Source organism: Diadema antillarum, unplaced genomic scaffold (assembly GCF_040938485.1).
Source record: "Diadema antillarum isolate AM-2024a unplaced genomic scaffold, OU_Dant_1.0 seq00000686_RagTag, whole genome shotgun sequence".
Taxonomy (NCBI): domain Eukaryota; kingdom Metazoa; phylum Echinodermata; class Echinoidea; order Diadematoida; family Diadematidae; genus Diadema; species Diadema antillarum.
The window spans coordinates 217,411-238,976 of record NW_027271591.1 but is presented as its reverse complement, the minus strand read 5'-3'; the positions used below and the strand labels follow the sequence as shown (position 1 = coordinate 238,976).

Here is a 21,566-nt window from a genome sequence, read left to right as displayed (position 1 = left end):
ACCTATCAATTAATCGAGTTGATGTGATCAATAACAATTGATTAGAAGAAGTGAAATTCCTCGTATACCATAAAAACACAGTTGATCTATTGAGATATCATGATCCATACAATGAAATGCGTTAGAAAGATCTAAAAACGCACCTAAATTCGTTATTTACGAAAGCTTGAGCTATTCTATCTGTGTTATTAAGAAGGACATGCATGCGAAGCACTAACCGTTTCTAAAAAGCAAACGAGTTGCTTGTAATGTATGATACTGTTCATACCGAATACAACTTATGAATTAATTATGGTAAAAAAATGTTTGTAAAAATTGATAACACAGATAGGGCCTATTGTCGATAATTATTTGAAAGAAATTATCGCCTATTCCAAAAAAAAGGGACCCACTTGGCAATTTTAACAGCATAGGGGAATACAATGTATTCGTATTTCAAATAACTAGTAATGCCATTGCGTAAAGATGTTACAGTGAAATATCTTTAATGCTGCAATACCTGAAGTTGCATGAACTTCATCACACTTTGTGTGCACTTCATAGCAACATCTAAAATATCTGCATTAGTGATAGGGAATAAGTGCAGTGAGTTTTTCCTTGCAAGATAAGGTTAAAATCAGTACACCCTCAAATTGTCTGACCCGTTGCTTTATTACATCGCCAATCACCTGCAGCGGCAGCAGCAAAAGGATTGTGGTATATATCAGTAGTCTGTTAACCCTTTGAGGGACTTGAAACCACGGGGGGGGGGGGGGGGGGAGGGGGAGGGGTGCTTTTTGGCCCCCTTTCAGATCTCGATCGTGATAGCGCGATCCTCGCGAAAATTTGCGCTAAGGTAGAGGCCAATGTAATCTACAAGACTGTATGGTTAGGTTTTTCAAATTTTTATCTATGTATTTTATATTTATTAATTTATGCTAATTTATGCACAAATATTTTTTTTGCCTAAAAATCAAAAAATAAAGCTCCAAAGCTTCTAATTTTTGGTGAACATATTCCTTTCAATATCCTCAACAATAATATTGAAGCAAAAATTCGGCTTCATAATTATTTCTTATGTATTTTATTGTTTATTGAATTTCTAATGTATTTCTTCTTTTTTATTTTTTGTTTTTGTTTTTTCGTCAAAATTTGTCGCAGAAACTTTTTGAAGCATAATCAGGCTAAAATAAATCATTATCAGCCATTAAAAGTAAAAATGTTTATATCTATATGAATTAATTGCAAAAGCACTATTTACATTGGATTCGTACACAAAATCATGTTTTTGAGCAATTTTTGGGTCGACGAATTTTTTTCAAAGGGGCGTGGCTTCAAAACGGTATGCCCGGGAGCGACAAATTTGGTCTCAAAAGTTGCGCGATATATACTTGAAAGAAAAAAGTCATAAAACATCGCGGCGAGAGCATCACGCGTTGTGGAATAATCACGCGAAACGTCGTGGGAATAGGCAGGGTTAAACCGGTTTACTTAGTACCCTGTCCAAATTTGTCCAGGGTCTGGGCCGTCTTGAGCTTTAGCCGAGGTCGAGTTGTCTAGCCTCCGTGGGATTCCCCGCTCTGTTTGTATTTTTGTTTTTGTTTTTGTTTTCGTTTTTCTGCGTTCGAAGTGCTCGTAGTGCATTGTACAGCGGTACGGTACGTGCGTGGCTGTGGGCAATCGACACGGAGCTACACAAGAAAACGCAACCGTACAATACAGTTTCTTCGCGTTCTCTGTTTAATACTGACATTAATTTTGTTTCAGAGACAGTGCCCTGGAGATAAAAATCTACCTGAGTGGATCAGGCACGGCCACCATATGGCACTTTGATGTAGTCAGGAGTATGACTGAGAAGAACGCGAATCGTACAACAACATACGCCGATATGAGACGAAGAACATAATCAATGAATGGTGGTGAACTATGACATAGGTTTTACGTAGGCAACAGAGTTATTGGCCTCATTTATATATTGGATAATACTTCGAATCGTGTTGAGGTAAGTAGTGCTTCTTCTATTTTCTTGTTTTACAATGTCCATTTCAATCGTGACAATTTCCAATCAATGCATACATTTTTAATCATGCTATAAAAAAAAGGTTCTTATCGCAATGTACCAATCGAATTAGAAATAATTATGCCCTTGCCTATCAGCCCACTAAATATCTCCTGTTAAAGTGAAAACATAGTTCTGATAGGCCTAAGGGTTTGGGAACCTGTCTTGGCACCATTTCATATTTACTTGCAATATATTGAAAGAGTCTCCCAAGAAACTTAACTGGCTGACGCGATTTAATTGCTGGGATGATGATGAGTTGTTTCGGAGTATTTTGAGATCAAAAGTAAAAGTCGGTATACCGGCCGACCTTTTATATTCCAGGAGGATCCAGGTTAGCTCGGTCTCAGGGACAGCTCGGCCCTACCCCAGTCGTTTTTCCCCAACTGAAAATATATTTTTTGAGTATTTTTTGAGTATTTTTTGAGTATTTTCTTTTAAACTGCATATTTTTGTGATTTTTTTTGTGGAAAAATACTCTACAAATAGCATGTTTTAGTCATGGAAAAAGAAAAAATACAGTTTTAATTGTTTTTATGATTACAATAAGCTTTGAACTGTATTAAAAAGTTTGCTCAATATCATTGTGTTATTCATAATTTCAACTTTAGTTAGGAGGCATTTTCATTGTTCAATATCAAAAGTGTAATTTACTTGGTAACCACGCCTTAAAACATTATAACTAAATGGCCCTATATAAGTGAGTGTGATGTGTTTGGTACCAACTATGTATAGGATGTAGATACATAGGTTACATAGGCCTGGGCTTCTATGACTAGCTGTAGGGTTATGTATGTGAAAGGTTAAGTTGGATATTGATGATTTCTTCACATACACAGAATGTACATTCTAGATACGCGCAAAACATCTACATAATTCACGAAATTATTATTTATTTTGTCCAAACTCGAAAATGTAAAACAAAAATACTTGAAAATATATTTTTGCAGTATTTTTGTAGCCCCAAATCATAAAGGCGGTAAAATTAGCTAGAAAACATATTTTTACAGTATTTTTTTGCTGTAGCAGCACGACGTGACAAAAAATATTCAAAAAATATATTTTTAACATACAGTATTCGGTGTTCCAAAACTGTATGAAAAAAAATATTTTCAAAGATATGTTTTTGAGGTGTCTTTTCAATACAAAAATATCGTAAAAATATATTTTTAGGGTGATTTTTGAAATATTTTTATATTTTTGTGATTTTTTTTTCGAGCAGGGTATTTCTGACAATTTATACGTATACAGTTCGTGATCGCCATACGTAGTCTATACACAGGCGCTTGATAGGCACATATTAATTTTGCATGTGAGCCAAAGAGGTTCCTTGATGCGCGCGTTGTTTCAACTCGGCCAATAACTCCAACCAGAGCTTCTATTACAGAAGAAGGCTCTGACAGCAACCAGCCAGAACGAGAAGCGCTCCCATAGTACAACACTGTATAATCCAGAGGGACAACTCTGCCCCGCCGTCAAAACTAGGCCGAGTTGTCCCCGAGTCCGAGTTAGCCTGACCCCGATCGGGGAAGTTCTGAGATGCGAACATTTTTGGTTAAAAAATACACTATTTCGCATTATTTTGCCATTACAGCGTTATTCCACACATTTCTTACGCATACGTGTACATTTTTGGGCTAAATTTGACAATTTTGAAGGCATACCAGAACTATGTTTGGGCTTTAACTGCGACCAGTCCGATGAAACGCAAAGCGTTCGGGCTATATCTGTGTATACAAGTAGCGCCCGGGGTTACATTATGTAGCGCCCAATTCCTGAACGCTGCAAATACTATCGCTTTTCTTCCCCTTCACTTCTCTTCTCTTAGTCGGGTACCCTCTTATTCTTGTCCATTATTCTCTCTCTTTTTTTTTTTTGTCCTTTTGTATTCCACCTTGCGTTGTCCGTTTCGGTCAAATGACATTCAAAATACTTGAAAGTTTTACATCATGATTTATTCTCATATGTAGATATCTATATCATTGTGTTCTGTTCCCTCAGTTTAAAAAAAAATAGAATTGTTCCAAGCCGTAATGCTTAGAGGCGTTGTCCAAGTCAAGCGATTTGCCTATTGACAAACGGTCTCCTTCACGTGCATGACCTGTATACTTAGAGATTTGTCGTCATGAAATATGTATATTTACATGATTATGTACTGAGAACTCCTGTTTATATATCCATATGATTTGGAAAATAATCTTGTGTTTGATATTGTCACACTTATTTGATCTGCACATAAAGCATGATATCCGATCCTAGCTGTGGGTCTCCATAAACAAAAAGGTCCACACTGGTTGAATTCCTCCTTCTATTAGTTTAATCATGTCATTGCTTACATTATAAAAGACCTACCACTTTACCCTTGAGTAGGCCTACTGTTATTCAGGCACCGCAAGTATCTTCTTTTTTGAAGGCAAACAAAACTTGCTAACAACAATGTACTGGACACATTTTCACCTCAAAAAAGTGAAAAGACATTACTTTTTAAGCAAAATTGTACGACATTTTTACTGTAGACGTCTAATACAACAAGTTCGATAGATTTACAGTTCATTGGTGGATAAAAGTGTGTATTAATAAATCAAAAGTGATATAAAAGACAAGCAAATTAATCTAATAATCTAAATGAAAACCATGGATCAAACGATGGATTTTCCTTTTTTTCACGAGTGAATCTCAGATTAAAAATTAACCCGTTCCATGCAGGAACCTGGTGGCCTGTGTGTTAAGTCACATGGGGATTTCAAAATTCAGTATGGAACGGGTTAAGTTTCCTTGTGTAAGATTTGGTGTCCCGCAAATTGCTTACACGAGGAACCTCAACTAATGAGGCTGGAATCCATGATATTATTAAAGCATCAATGTTGAACTGTTTGTTATTTAGATTTGGTGGCGCTCTTTTATACAGTTTTAAAGATTTTGAAAATGATATTACCATGAAACAATTGTTATTTTCACAGATGACTTTGGTGTCCAGGGAAATATTACGTCGGGGCACAATGATACTGAATTATTTATTATTATTATTATTATTATTGTTATTGTTGTTGTTATTATTATTTTGGTCTCGTTGCAATAATAGTTGCACCTCATTTGCGTGTTCTTATACAATGGATAGCTGCAAATAGAGAAAACATTCCATGGCAAGCCTACAACAGAGATGGCAGAATATAAAATATAACACAGAATGAAAGTGCTTCAAGTGACAAAAGAATACTTGTTCTGGATATGTAAATTAGGTCACCAATATTTGGCAACAATTAAGCATAATTATGTTTAACATTTTTTTTTAAAGAACCAAATGAGCTAATTGTGAATGCGAGACTGAGATGGTATAGAATTCATACGTCTGGGCCAGTGTGCCGAATTGTTTTTTTTAGCTAAACAAGTTCTTCATTTATTAAATGAACGTTGAAGGCGTTTCTTGTTGGGTAAGAGAGGATTAGTTTGAAAATAGTCATAGAGTAAGAGGGTAAACGCTTAGTATAGTAGCGAAACATGAAGGTAGCAGTCTCTAAGAAATTACTGTCGTCGACTTTCAAAATTGTATGTTTTGTTTTGTTTGTTTGTTGTTGGGTTTTTTTTTATAGATATTAGATCCATGTGAGCTCTATAATCAGTCCCAGCACAGATACGCATGGCTTTCTTTTGGACCAAAAATATTGAATTTGTAGTGCTGTACGAAGTTGCCCAGATAATGTTGCAGTAAGTTATATATGGCAAAACGAGTGAATTATCGGAGTTTTCTCCGTCCAAAGATCATGTCGTAATCTACGTAGAATGCCAATGTTGCGCGCAATGGGAGTAGATTATGTCTGACATGATCAGACCAATTCAAATATTCATTTATAACAACACGTCAAGAATGAATAAAACTTGTTTCGACAAGTTAAGCGATAGTACATTGCTCCGGAACCAAAGTGACAATTTTGGAAGTTCAGTATATTCAGTTTCGAAGTGAGACAACGGGAAAAGAATACGTTCGTATCATCGGCAAAGTTTATCATTGCAATTAATCTGACACATTAACCAAATCATTTTCATTATTACAAACAAAAGCCGACCTAAAATGGATCCTTGGGGGACACCACATGTTAACGGAAGCAAAGAAGATGGATGAGAGTCGTGAACAGTATATTGATATCTATAAGTAACTAATAAACCAATCAAACGCCCCGCACACCATAATGCTACAATTTTGAAAGTAAGATACCATGATCTAGAGTACTGTAGTATCAAACGCCTTGCTGAGGTCCATAAACTCGCCGACCACGTGCTTATTGTCCGCCAAGGCGCTCGATACTCTGTCGTAATATAGTTTCAAGAGTGCAGCATCAGTGGAATGTGCTTTACGAAAACCATGCTGATCACTCACCATTCAGGAATAAGCGGGTTATTGCGTGTGATAAAATTATCAACTCTGTTATTCGCAATTTTTCAAGTATCTTTGAAAAGGCAGGCAAAATAGAAATGGTTCAATATTTAGATATATTTGAGGGATCATCTTATCTATGGATTGGTACCACTTAGCTACTTTAAATGACTGTGGATATACACCTGTACATAATGAAAGGTTGAAAATGATTATATCCCAGTGATATCAAAACGATATCGTATCATTTTCGTCAATAAATATGAACTTATTTCATCATGACTAGTAGTATAACTATCAATGATTTGGAGATTTTCAATATCTCGTTATCATTTACAGGATAAAAACTATCGTTTCATAAAAACTTATATTAAAAAAATACCGAAAATCCATTCCATTTCTATCAATATTCTTTGATTTTGATCAATTCCGGCAAAATACACATTAAATATATTTGCAACAGTTACCACCTCCTTAAAAAATAACAAAGCAATCTTATTTGAACAATTTTTTATTTAAGATTTCTTTAATTACTTTCCAAGTGGAATTATAAGTTTATTTATTACTTTTACCAATCTTTCTATTATGAAAATATGAGTTACGAGACGTCCGAATTATTTCCGTCAATTCATTCCTGTATCTCTTATATTAGATATCAAAACATTATGAATCATAACTATTACTTATAAACAACATATTCAGTCTCTTAATTGACTTCAGAATATCATTTGTGATCCCCGGGTGTTTTTTCTTCTCTTTTAACAACACTTGCTTCATTTAAAGACATATCATCAGAATAATATTGAAAAAAATTTAAAAAAGTCAAAGGCAGAATTAACGAATTCCTTACATCCAAGGACATCTCTCTAAGTTTCTAATGCCAAATCATTCTTTTATCCATTGACTAAATCAAATGTTATTTTACGCTTAACATATCTAGTAGTTTGAGAAAATCTTTTGGAAATCATATTGGAAAGGATAAAACAAATTGGGAGATGATTAGATATATTTTTCATAAAGTATACCTGACTTTAATGTATCTCGATGCGTTGTTTTTATCACAGAGGCTGACTGAGGAGTTATTCTTTTCGGTTTATCAATTGTATTATAAAATGAATGTGATAATAAAATATTAAGAAAGTTAAAGTAGAATCATTTTCATTTGCCACATTCGATATTAAAAATCGCCCATTAAACAGCATATCTTATTGAAAGAGTTAATTTCCCTGAGGTTTCTAGGTCTTCAAAGAATAATTCCAGGTTTGCATTTGGGAGTCTGTAAATTAAGAATGCAATAAAAAAGTTACCAGTGTGTTACATCAACTTGAATAAAGGCAGCACTGGATGTAAAAAAAAAACCCGTCAAATCATGTGTAATTTTTGGGAACAGTGAATGAGTAATATAAAAACCAACACCTCCGCCTCTTCCACATTTCCTGTCAGCACGAATAAATTTATAGCCATCAAGGTTTACAAGATTGGGAGATGTATCACTCAACCACGTTTCTGTTACCCAAATAATAGAAACATTCAACTGTATGGAGGACAGAAAATGAGAGAAAAAAAATCAGTTTTTTTTTACTGTGCTGCGAGTATTAACATGCAATAACCTTAAATCGGAAGATACGCTATGTATTCTGACATCTGACGATGGAATTCGTGAGGTAAGGTAGGAAATATCCACAGTTGCCTTCTATATCTATAATTGTTGATCATTTATATAATCATTAAACATGGAAAGCATGGAATATCAGTGACTTATCAATTATCGAAGTACAGATGTAACGAACGCATGACTTTGCAACAGAGTATCGAACGAGGAGGATGGAAGAGGGATAGGAGAGGAAGGATGCATCACAAGGCACTTACAATACAAATAAAAACACAATATTATGGTCGACATTTAATCATAAAGTATGACATGGCGAATTGTTCCCCTCCAATTTCAATAGAAACAGCGTAAAGGTGACTGATTGATTGATATGATTTTGATTTTATTTCTAAGTTTCTTTTTCATACATGAATGAAATACAAAGTCAATTTAACGAACTAATTGAACTCAGTATGATTTGAATCTGACAATTCAAAACAAATAAATGATTAATTCAAATATCCAACATTTTTTTAAAAAGTACAACTGTGTACGTAATGCGTTCATGAAGAAATATTGTAACCAAGACTCTCTAAGAGTAGGCCCCTAAGGTTATCTTGAACAATAATGTATTACTATAGTGATGATAGTTACCAAGACTGGTGGAGATACAATCATGACCATATAGGTGACAAATAAAGAATGCTTGAGCTGAACATGGCTTCTCCATGTTGGATTATGCAGAATAGAGGCAATTGAGAGTAAAACGTTATATGAAAATATTGCATACTATATGAGCTGAGTTACGAGCAAACTTTGTAAATGCAAAACACAGGCAATGGAGATCTTCAATAGACAAGCATACAGATGTTACAGAATGCGCGTGCTGCTCAATAGTGCATAGCAATAGCGATGGCAAATTTAAGTGGCTTTTATGAAAGCTATGAAAGTCAGAAGTTATAGGGGATACCGTTGTTGGTGCGCCATTTTCCTGCAAAGAAATGTAATTTGGTCCCTTTCGCCTACAACTCCTTCACTTCTCTCGCCCACCTTTTCTTCTCCTGTAAGTCAGGTTGGGTGAGATCATCGATGACGTAGAACAACTTCCTTGCGAGACTTTTCCGGGCACTTTTCATGATATCAACATTCTCACGATATGACAGCATTTTCACCAGAACGTACCTTGGTCGATCTTCAGCTTTCCTGCCATCGCGATGAGCTCGCTCAACTGTGGTATCCGCATGCCAGACTTTTCCTTTATGATCTTCTCCTTAATCTATAGGGCTATCCTCCCTCGCGTTGTCCTTGGCTTCAGGGACGCCCGCGATGCGAAAGTTATTCCTCCTGGAGAAGCGTTTGGTCTTATTTAGTTCAACAGCATGGCGGCTAAGTTGATCATTCATGAATGAAACTTCCTTTTCCATTGCTGCTACCTTTTCCTCCAGATGTTTGTTCCTCTTTTCCATTTCGTCGGCTCTAGCACTTTGGTATTCCACAGCCTTTTCCACATTCTTTATGCGTTCAACGAGCGAGTTAAGAACTTTCTTGATCATTCGCTCGAAATTGGCGGTTGCAGCTTTAAAGTACTTGTCAATTGACTGTGTATAGAGAGTGTATTGGGTGCTTTCTGCCGCTCAGGCGTATCGGGGATCTCGTCAACGTTCGAACGGGCAGCTTATCCAAGAGCAGTGGCGCCAAATCCTGTTACAGTATGCAAATGGCCTAATGAAAGCTGACTATTATGAAATCACCCATAAAAGTCATGACGAGACATGTAGTTTTGCCAAATCACGGCTGAAGTCTGAAGAGAATTGGGTGGAAGAATGTTCACTCTACACTCAGTACTTAGAAAAATACTTTTTTTTTACTTATAAATGTTCAGTTTGGCTGATTATTTGGCATATTTCATATTCAAGACATTTCGAAGATCCTTAATATAGGCAGCTCACGACTGCTAAGTCAAAATAAAAGCACAAGTGTGACATCACACATCATCCAGTTCAATAGCTGGTAAACAATTTTGTGCAATTCTCTGAAATGGCTGTTTGTGCGTTATCGTTAAAAAAAAAATGCATGGTACATGTGTGCCCTTCAGACGCTTCAATCAACTGCATTGAGACTTAATGATTAATTTGTGTTCCTCTTTGATGTGCCATGAGTTGGATGTACAATTCCTTTTAATTGGTATGTTCAGTTTCAAGGTATATTTACTTAAGTTTATCAAGATGCTTGTAAATTTCTTGATGGTAATTGTTTCTTGAAAGATGTCGTTAAAGCAAGAAACTTGCAACTGTGATTGACCCCCTATCGAGAGTACACCAAATGCAGCACTTGGTAAAAAAGAAAATGTATTTTGAATAGCTAACATAGTCCACTCAAGAATTACTTCTCTGAAATACAGTAATTATTTTACTTTTAAAATACTAAGCCAATATACTTAAGACAACAATTATCTTTTGAATACTGCTTTAACCCTAAAAAGACTGGGGGGGGGGGGGGGGGGGCTTTTGCCCCCTCGCCCCGACATTTTTTCACGATAAATCTGGAACGTAAAAAGAAATGAATATTTGTGAAATAATTACCTATTCGGTTTTGTAGATTACCTTGTGGATGACGCGCGTGCCAATTTTCCGTGCGATCGCGCGGTCAATGGCCAAGATCTTGGGGGGGGGGGGGACCCAATGAGCCCCCTCCCCCCCCCCCCCCCCGCCAGTCCTACGAGGCATCAAAATAGCCCAGTATTTTTAGGGTTAAGGTTGAATGATTTATTCAGGCAAAGATTTCTTCTTACTATCGTGTATATTTCCTATTTCGTGCTTCTTTTTTTTTGGGGGGGGGGGGGGGGGTGGGGGGCCTAATTATTGAATTGAATACCATCCCACAAATCGAAGCTGTCTGAACATGTCCTAAGTTTTGTGATTAACTATTGTTTATCAACTGTATACCGGGATGTCACTTTTTTATCTACAGGTATCTAGGACTCTTCTGGAGACTGTCATGTTGCACCCACTGTTGGACTCTGCAACACATACAAACCACCACCATGGGATTGAGCTATCCACTGAGTACTAAAGTTTGTTTACATAATGTGAGAGCCAACTTTTCCACACACTGAAGACCCTGTTTTGCCTAAACTGACTTCAGTTTTTAGTAAAAGTACAAGATGTTGGATGAGTATGACTTGAATTCTCCAGCAGACTTTGCTGAATCCGCCACACACAGTGACACAGAGTCTGTTTCCTCAGTAGCTAGCAGCACAACAATTCGGGATGGCAAAAGAAGAGGACGACACAAAAAGCAAAATCAGAGGAGCGACGGGGGACGGAGAAAGTCAGAATTTGGACCTAATCTGAGTGTCCGTGAGCTTCAAATCCTACTTAGAGATAAGTCCGTGCTGGCTGTGGAGATGAGGTCACGAAAGAGTCTTTTGGAGCAACTCCTCAAGGATGATGATATTGGGAATGAGATGATGTTATGCCTTCTCAAAGTTCTTGCTTTAATCTCCCAGACCCATGATGAGAATGCGAGGGAGGTATTCAACTTCTTCGCAAAACAGCAATTCATCAAAGTGCATTTGCTCCTGCATGCACTAAGGTGTAGGTTGCAAGCTGAAACAGGAATGTGTGAAGAAAACATACATCACCTTGTGGAAATATCCCAAGCATTTGTAGAGTACAGCTCGGTGTATGATGCTAGCAGTCTTTTAGACATCTGCGTGGTTTTGACGGTAGTTCATGACAGTTTGACATGTTACATGATGAAAACCGGAAATCGTAATGACAAAATAGTCAGCAGGTCACTTGGAATAGTGCAGCAGGTTTTGTCCGGACATCTTCCAGAAGTGGAAAAGTTGCAAGCTACGTCTAGGTCCACTGTACCAATATTTCCTACAGCTGGAGAGGTAGTAGATACAGATGCACAATCACCCTTATTGTCATATACGCGCCGTGAGGGTCCATCTTCAGTAGATGACTTCCTTGATGTACACTTTCATATCCTGCGTGAAGACATTGTCGGACCTCTTCGTGCGGTAATTTCCAAGTATCACAGGATCAAACGACTCAGAGGTATCCATGCCGCACAAAGAGAGTGTCATGTCTACACTGGAGTGAAAATTGTAGAGGAAAATGCATGGGAAAAATCTGACTCACTGACTTTCCAAATCAGGTTCGACACCTCGCATCTCGGTAACATATCTTGGGATACCACAAAGATCTTATCGTGTGGCTCGATGCTGTGTCTCACCACATCACATTTTCATCACATGATATTTGCTATGGTTTCTAGCCGCGATGTGAAGTTACTGAAGCTGGGATATGTCAAAATTCAGGTGCTCAGAACGGAAGATGTGACAGAACTGTGTTCTGGAAAGACGTTCTTCATGATCGATTCTTGGAACAACATTGAGGAGTCAAGTGCAACCCTGCAAGCTTTACAACAACTGTCTGCAGACTCATTACCCTTAGCATCTCACATTGTGTTCCAATCCCCATCAGGAAATTGCCAAGGCTGTCTGAAAAGTGACACAAACATGACATTTGATGTGGGTCCTCTTCTCAAGGAGGAAACCAAAACCAGGAGAACTCAGCCAACATTTCGCATACATTTGCAGCAACCAGACGAATGGCCAACAGATACGAGACTGAATGTTGATGGTGATCAACTTGTCGCAATAAAGGCAGCTCTTACCAATGAAATGACAGTCATCACTGGTCAGCCTGGTACTGGTAAAACGTACGTTGGGCTAAAGTTGGTTCAGCTCTTTCTGTGTAATATTCACTCAAGGAGCGAAACTGGATCCCTGGGTAAAAGTGGCGTGGGAGGACCAATTCTCTTCATCTGTGCATCCAAGGCTACTCTTGATGAGTTTCTTGTGCAGGTATTGATGTTCCAGCGGTCAGGCATTGTCCGAGTAGGACCACTTTCCTGTCGCAAGATTTTGCAAGACCATAATCTGGAAAGATACCGTGAGAAGCAGACGCCTCCAACAACTGAACGCACTGTGCAGGAGAAGCTCAAAAACTGTAAGGAAAGGTGTGCAAATGCCCATCGCAACATGTTGCTCCTCAGAAAATCAGTTTTGCCTGAAAATGTCCTTAAACCAATCATCAGTGCAGGGCACTATCAAAGCCTCAAAGAGGGAAATGAAGGCAATGGGGCCATCATCATCCTAGATTGGCTTGTTTCAGATATCATCACCAAGGATGATTTGGATATGTTGAAAAGGGAGCTTCCTCCAACAGTGACTTGTTTCTCATGCAAGGAGGAGACATTACAGGATTGTTCGTGGATAGACCAGGAGATGCCATGTGCACTGGACCCTGTAGCAGCTCAACTTGCCCCAAAAGCCAGAGACAAGATTGGAAACCAGCTACAATCCAGAGACAAGATGACCAACACTGAGGTCGAGAGTGTCACGAATGTTTGGAATCTGAATTCACACAGCAGGTGGCGTTTGTATCGACACTGGGTGCTTGAACTTGAAAAACTACTACGAGAGAGAATCACAGCATTGTCTACGGAGCTTACTCAGACTAGTGGACTAGGAGTACAAGAAGAAACAGACTTCATGGTATTTAGATCTGCAAAGCTGATTGGAATGACTGCAGCAAATGCCATTAAACATCGTGAAGCTATCCATCGAGTCAGTCCACAAGTGGTGATCTGTGATGAGGCAGGTGACATTCTGCAGTCAACATCAGCTGCTTTTCTGCCTCCTAGTTGCAATCGACTCGTCCTCCTTGGTAAAGAGAGTGACACCCTTCATCACTTTCAGCTGGCAAAGAGGGTTGCTAGAGATCACAATGTAGAATTTTCATTGATGGGACAATGCCTCGGGACAAATCACGCTGTCTACAAGCTTCAAACCCAGCATCGCATGAGCCCAACCTGTTCAAAGATCAGCCGATTGATTCTTGGAGAAGAATATCAGCCAGATCCATCCGTGACAGAGCTTCCACCTGTAAGCGGTGTTGCAAACAGTGTATTCTTCATTGAACACAATGACAAGACCTCTCCAGAACTCTTCGAAGCATCATTTCTGACCGCATTTTATGATTTCCTGGTGAATGGAGGACTGGCAAGGAAGCACATTGCAGTAGTTGTTCATCGCCACTCTCAGAAATCCCTTTTTAAAGGGAACATATCTGAACGTCTGTTAAGCATTGCTGATTTGCGCGAAGAGCGTGATGTCATCCTGTTTATGTGTAGTGGTAGTGGTAGAGAGAGCAGACCAGGATATCTCCTGGAGGAACAGGCGCTTCAGTCAGTTCTGACCAGAGCAAGGAGGGGGCTATACGCAATTGGTAACTTCACATTGCTTGCAAAGCAGAACCAGTTCTGGGGTAAGATTATTGAGGCTGCGCAGAGACTTGAATGGGTAGGTCCTCATCTCCAGCTCACATGCTCAAACCAGCACAAACCAACTGGAGTTTCCACTGCAGAGGAGCTTGTGCAGTACACAAAGAATGGTTGTAATCAACCCTGCCAAGCACGCTTGCCATGTGGGCACTCTTGCAAAGAATCCTGTCACAATCACAACCAGGAGGAAAGCCAAATCATTTGCCGACAACCATGCGGTAACGAGATCTGTAAGAATGGACATAAATGCTCAAAGCTGTGTTCTGAACCATGCAACACCAAATGTGGAGTAAGAGTTGAAAAGGTGCTACAATGTGGACATTCTCAGATGTTGCCATGCTACCTTCCAGTCCATCATGCAACGTGCAGAGAACAATGTTCCAGAAAGTTGCCTTGCGGACATAAATGTACAAATCTTTGTAGAAGTCCATGCAGCAAAGAATGCACAGAATTGACCAAAAAGTCAGACTATCCATGTGGACACACAGTGGAAGTGCGATGCTGTGATGGGCCCGAGACGTGCCCCCATCCTTGTAATACATTGTTAGCTTGTGGACATCCATGCTCCGGAACCTGCGGCAAATGCCTCCGTGGCAGAATACATGTTGCTTGCGAGCAGCCGTGTGGAAGAACTCTGGTCTGTGGCCATGCTTGTGAAAGCAGCTGTTCAGCACAGTGTCCACCATGTCCAAAGCCCTGCGAGAATAGATGTCAACATAGTGCCTGCAGGAATCTCTGTGGAGAAGCCTGCGTGCCATGCAAAGAGAACTGCCTGTGGCAATGTCCTCATGTGTCCTGTCTCAAGTTGTGCGGCCAGCCCTGTGATCGTAAACCATGCAACGAGCCGTGCAAGAAGATTCTGCCCTGTGGACATCCCTGCATTGGCCTGTGTGGTGAGAAGTGCCCCAGCAAGTGTCGTGTCTGTGACAAGGAAGAGGTGACTGAAATCTTCTTTGGCAGCGAGGATGATGACGATGCAAGGTGAGAGCTGTGCAAGGTTTTCATTAAGTTTGCAATAAAGATGTTATGCTCGAAACCTATGACTCTATACCTACTACACGTATATACAACTGGTTTAGCAAGTAATTTACACGTTTTTGTCTTCTGATTTCGTTCAGTTTTAATCAAACCAACCATGTCCGCCAGCCCTTCCCCAATACCTGATACAAAGTAAAATACAGAATTGCCATTTACTGGAAGATAGGACAAGACAAAGCTTGTGCAGCAAACTTCCTCTTGGATATTTTTTTTTTTGTTAAAATACACCTGTTTCTCAGTGTGAGAATATACTTTGAGTTCGGCAGAAGTCTGAAATTAACTACCATTCAACATAGGAAGTGGAAGTTTCAAATGACTTGTTCACGACCATGCATGGGAAAGCTCAATTGATAGTCAAGTAAAATAGCCCCCAAAACTAGTGCCTCCTGAAAGTAAAAAGAAAAGCAACAGACAACTGAAAGCAAGGAGAAAAAAATATGAATCTCAGAATAAGTATGACCAAGTGATTGTCTGTGAGACATAGTTGATTATAGCGTGTCCTCCAATCGTTGTCTATGCCCAAAATGTTTTTTTTCACGGTTATAGAACAGGGGTGGTATTCTGAGACCGTTTTATCTCTGTTGTAAGTCTGTTGTAGCAAATCGGTATTCTGAGACCGTTTTATCTCTGTTGTAACTTATGTTGTAACTTGTGTTGTAACTTGTGTTTTATCTTGCGCACTCTTTGCCTGCGCATACCATTGTCTTAGGATATGCGCACGCGCGTAACAGTGGGCGCAAACCTACGCACCCATTGGATTACACGGTATTCTGAAAACTGTTTTATCTTCTGTTGTAAGTCATGCCCCGTGCAAATTAATGCTTCTGAGATAAAACAGCGTGGAAGGTGTTTTAACTCTGTTGTAACTTTCATTTCAACTTCTGTTTGTATAGTGAGATAAGTTATTAACTCAGTATTGTGGTATGCGAGTTCAAATTATTGAAAAAAAAAATACAAAATATAAAAACAATGCATGTACAGAATGGCAAAAGATAAAGCAGTTTGACGAAATGTAAACTCATTCCACAATACAAAATTTGGTAACAGTAATACGCGTAGCATAATATGCACATAGATAAAAACACAAACACATGAACAGAAAGGTTACCGGCACCGCCGGCAGTTTGCTTAAAGCACTAAAACACAAACTCATAAATACAAAACTTCCTAGTCTATACCATGCCAGAGACTTTCTTTATAAAAAGTTTCCTCTGAATTATACTTAATTGTTAAAAAAAAGTAAAAGTCATTTAACCCTATTTATGGTACCGTTTATGATTATTCATCTTTCAAAATATTAAACTTTTATGATTTTACTGTCTTCACCAATAAGAATTCATTTTGAGTACCTTTATGTGTTTCAAAAGATATTTCTTTTAAGTGCTTGTTCTCGGAGAAGTTTCAAAAAGCAGACATTGGATATTAATTTTTCCCAAATATCAGGAAGTCAATTAGATCTAATCTTCTGAATGCCGTGAGTGCGTTAACAAACAATAAAACAAAACACAATAAGCGTGATATTTCCCATCCCTCTATCATGTGCAAATAATAATGATAATAATAATAATTATTATTATTATTATGATAACATGGTTTTGCAAGGGCCTATTTATTAAGGGTCTAGTTCCCCATAAACCATGAAATTTGGATTCCTCTCATAAACGGCAAATATCTTATTAATTTTTTAAACAAAATTTCAAATAAAATGACTCAGTTTGAGATAGCTTTTTGAATCCCCATACCGCACGAACTATACGTCAAAATCTGTAAGAAGGCATAAATGATCAAGCTTCTGTAAGTTGTAATTTTATTTTATATCTGGCTCTCTTTACCTGCGCATGCCATTGTCCTATTTGTGCGCACGCCAGAGAATGAACGCTTGTTAAAACGCGCAGAGTTAAGCAAAGCGCATTAGCCCAAGGGAGCAATCTTATTGGTTGAAATGTCTTAGATGCTACTTCTTACAATATTTCCGATTGGATATGGTTATTGCGATGGGCGTGGTTATCATGACTTACAACACCGTTAAAACAGTTTTCAGAATACCGATTTACAACTGTTTTAAACTTAGTCATTTTTTATTCTCCACCATAAGGCCTTGATTGCCCTTGTTCAGTAGTAAATACACACACTATTTCAGTGTAGACCCAATAATTTGGTTCCATAAACATATTAGCTTTTCTGTAATGTTGGATTTGATTAATCCCTAATGATATGTTGTCTTTAATTCTTTGCCGCTTGAAACAATTAACTTTATTTGTCTCATGATTCTTTCCTCTTTGCTTTTGTCTTCATCTCGCCTGCCTGTTCCATTTCTCCATAATCATATTACAAGATTTGTGGAGCTGGAAGACTGTGGCCACATCATAGAAGTCGATGCGCTGGACCAGTACATGGCTATGAGTCAGGATTCAGACGATACAATCAACATCCAGGTTTGTCTTCTGAATTCTGAATTTATCCCTCTTGCTCAAGTTGCACATACATATTGAATGCACGTCTTTCTGTGTTTGTGTGTGTGTGTGTGTGTGTGTATGTGCATGTGCATGTGTGCATTTCTTTTTGTTTGTATGCATGTCAGCGTGTATACAGTGCATCATTCCATTCATAATTATACTTACATGACTGAATCTGTGGGAAGGGCATGATATCCCCAATCAGAAACCATGATGTCCTTCACTATATATTAGGCCTTTATTTGCCCAGGCAGTGTAACTTGCCATGATTTTTCATCAGCATTCAGTTAAAATCCTCCAACCTTGATTGACTTCCGGTAATTGTAAGTTAGCGGCCCACTCAGACAGGCATAACAATGTGCTTCAGTCCAACAGGAAAGCTAATGACACATTAGGGATTCAGGTGATAGAGTAGCATCTAGATTGATAAATCAGTAGTTAAGTTTTAATATACATCTGTGCCTCATGGCAAAGAAAACACTCAGTGGCATGTGCCAGTCGATGAACAAAGCACAGTTTGGGATATCTGAGATTTTTGTATATGTATGATATTTAAAAAATTATAAAAATGACTAGTCATGTATTAATCAGTGTCTCAGAAGCAATGTTCGATAAGGAATAAATTACAGATTAACATGCTGTGTGCCAAGATAACACACAGTGATGTAATTTATGTAATACTATGAATGTAATATGAATATATACTAGTATATATACAAATATTGATAATTATTCATGTCATATGTAATGGTGTGATGAAATTATGCATTCAATTTCTGTAAAATATTTTTATGTTTCTGTTGGAAATGGAAAATGAATGAATGAATGAGTGAATGAATGAATGAATGAATGAATGAATGAATTAATTAATTAATTAATGGCTATTTTAAATATCCATACGTTGATAGGATGTTTAACAACAGCAGAAGATAGAAGACAGCCAAGAGCATAAGATATTTCAAAGCAGAAGACATTCCATGGAATGACACATTGCAAAATATGAGACATTTTGGATTACGGGTGATATTTGTTCTTCTGATGGTTCGTTATTCTGAAATATACAAAATCCTCATATCTAGATGTTTGTCAATCCTAAAATGAATAACAAAAGAAATCGTTAAGCAGTTGTGGTGTGCCAAATGTTCGTTATTCCAAAGGTTAGTTATTCTGAAAATTTGATAAGGTTCCTTATTCTGAAGACACGTTATTTTGTAGGTTTTTTAATCCAAAAATGAAAAGATGTTTGTTATTCTTGATGCACTTCCGATGAAGCCTGTTAGAGTAATAACCAAGAAAAAAAGCACTATTCATGGAAATCACTATGATCTTATCTGGCCATTTACAGGGTTCCAGTTTGATATGGAGTTCTGATTTCTCTCCCTCCCCCCCCCCCCCCCCATACAGCTCAAGGGTTGCCCAAGGTGCAAAACGCCCATCCGCAGAAATGTGAGGTATGGTAATGCCATCAAGAAAGCCTTATCGGATGTGGAAGCGGTGAAGACGATGATTCGAGGTAGTGATTTGGAGATCGAGAGGAAGATGGAAGGGCTGAGATCAAAGATAGCACGAATGAGGCAGCATTTGGCTTATCATGATGGCTTCATCGTGAAAGGTGACTTCACAAAGCTCTTACAGTGCTTGGAAAAATTTAAACACCTCGAAAAGGCTGTCTCCTGTCTCAACAGATTTGCCTTCCTCCAAGCCCTTGCTGATATCTTTGCCAAATTGGCAGCCCGCAACAGCTATAGCAGCTATCACTCTTCAAACCTGAGCAGTCGACGCACGACAATTACTCATCAACTGGAGAAATTGAAGAAGGCAATATTGGAGGGTCCTCTTGATCGCTTCACTGAACAGCAGGTCAAAGATTTCCAGCAAGAGGTAAGTCGTGTTGACCTCAGCCAGCAGGTTTTCACTGTATTGAGTCGCAACTTGCCCTCTTTGCAACAAACCATGAATAGCAGCGCACTGAAGTCCTTTGACAAGCTAATTTGCCAAGAAGAACCATTCACAAAGGGAGATGAACACCATGCGCGACAGCTCTTGCATCAGGTAAAGCAGCTCACAGGCCATGTTGTTCTTGGCATCACTGATCGTGAGAGGGTCCAGATTGTTACAGCTATTGGCTTGAACCAGGGGCATTGGTACAAATGTCCCAAAGGGCATGTGTATTGCATTGGGGAATGCGGGGGAGCCATGGAAAATGCCAACTGTCCCGAATGCGGAGCAAGCATCGGTGGCCAGAGCCACACTCTCACCTCGGGGAATCGTGTTGCCACGGAGATGGACGGCGCTCGAAGAGCGGCCTGGCCCACTGGATACGATGATGATATTGGTGCCGTTGAAGAGATGCATTTCAACCAAGAAGAAATACAGGAACAGTTTGAGATACAGCGACAAATCGAAGTGGACAGAAGAGAGGCTGAGGAAAGGAGAAACAGAGATTTGCGGAGAGCCAGGGAGGAGAGGAGGGTAGCAGAAGAAAGAAGGATCAGAGAATTGCAGAGAGCCAGGGAGGAGAGGAGGCTAGCAGAAGAAAGAAGAGACAGAGAATTGCAGAGAGCCAGGGAGGAGAGGAGGCTAGCAGGAGAAAGAAGGATAAGACGATTGCAGAGAGCATATGCAGAGGAGGAGATGATGCTAGAAGAAGAAAGAAGGAACAGAGAATTGCAGAGAGCCAGGGCCATTGCCGAGGAGAGGCTCGAGGAACAGCAGAGAGAATCACAGAGGGAGAATCAGTGCACGATTTCCTAGAGATACAGCTTATGTAGTCAGTTTGAAAAAATCCTTGGAAAGTTTAGCAGATTTTAATTGATGTATGTTAGATATCATGACCAACGAGTGGACAGTGTGTGGTGTTTGAAGCATCGCTAAACTGAAACATCGCTAAACATCGCTAAAATATGTGATTTTTGAAATTTCACAGAATTGTGTCTTTATGTTACTCCGCTACAATATCTATGGAGGAAACATTCTGAAGCTTTGGGGGAATCATGCCGAGTTTTTTGAGGACCTTTTCGTCAGATTTCTGTGAGCGAAAGTGAACTGAGTCCTGGGAGTAAGGATCTGCGTAGTCCCATGTGTGTACAACAACGGCCGTAGCCGATTCAACATGATGTGCGCAGATTCATCGGTGAGCAAAAACCAGATTTACTTGTTATGTACCCATCACTCTTCATTCTAAGAAGTTAACAGGTGAGCTCATACTGTTATATACATCTTATCTCTCGGACAATGTGCAAGATAAATAATGACGCAGCTTAAAACGAACACTTGTCACGGAACTCCCGGAGAAAGTAACTTTCGATACAAACTACCAAAATATGTGACGAAAGTAAGCCTTATGAAAGCAACGAATTATCTGAAAACTACAACTGAACTTCTCGGCAAGGAAACCGACACAGATAGTGTCGAATATCTAACAAATCTACTGAATGACATTTTGCCTTATCTACACATTGATATATGCAAGCACTTCGCCTGTCTGACTGATCGAGAATCAAACGACTCTAGCGAACATGATGCTAGCCGCCACATTGTCACAATCTCAGATGACGGCATAAGCCAGTGCCCTCTTTGTAGAAGATCCCCTGCCTCCGACAACGATGGAATCAGATTATGTGAACAATGTCTCTCCCTGCCGGACATGATTAGGTCCATTCAAACCCGACTTGATCGTCTGGAATCCGTTCGACGTCCAGAATTGGACAA

The 21,566-nt window shown here is 39.0% G+C and overlaps 1 protein-coding gene across 1 annotated transcript; it reads left to right on the top strand.

Annotated features, from left to right (window-relative positions):
- Window positions 1-1,676: 1,676 nt before the first annotated feature.
- Window positions 1,677-20,688, top strand: LOC139737215 (NFX1-type zinc finger-containing protein 1-like). The gene is made up of 4 exons (XM_071647891.1): window positions 1,677-1,981; window positions 10,972-15,342; window positions 17,735-17,834; window positions 19,260-20,688. The coding sequence occupies exons 2-4, from the start codon at window positions 11,165-11,167 to the stop codon at window positions 20,607-20,609; spliced, it is 5,628 nt and encodes a 1,875-aa protein (XP_071503992.1). The 5' UTR covers window positions 1,677-1,981; window positions 10,972-11,164; the 3' UTR covers window positions 20,610-20,688.
- Window positions 20,689-21,566: the final 878 nt, after the last annotated feature.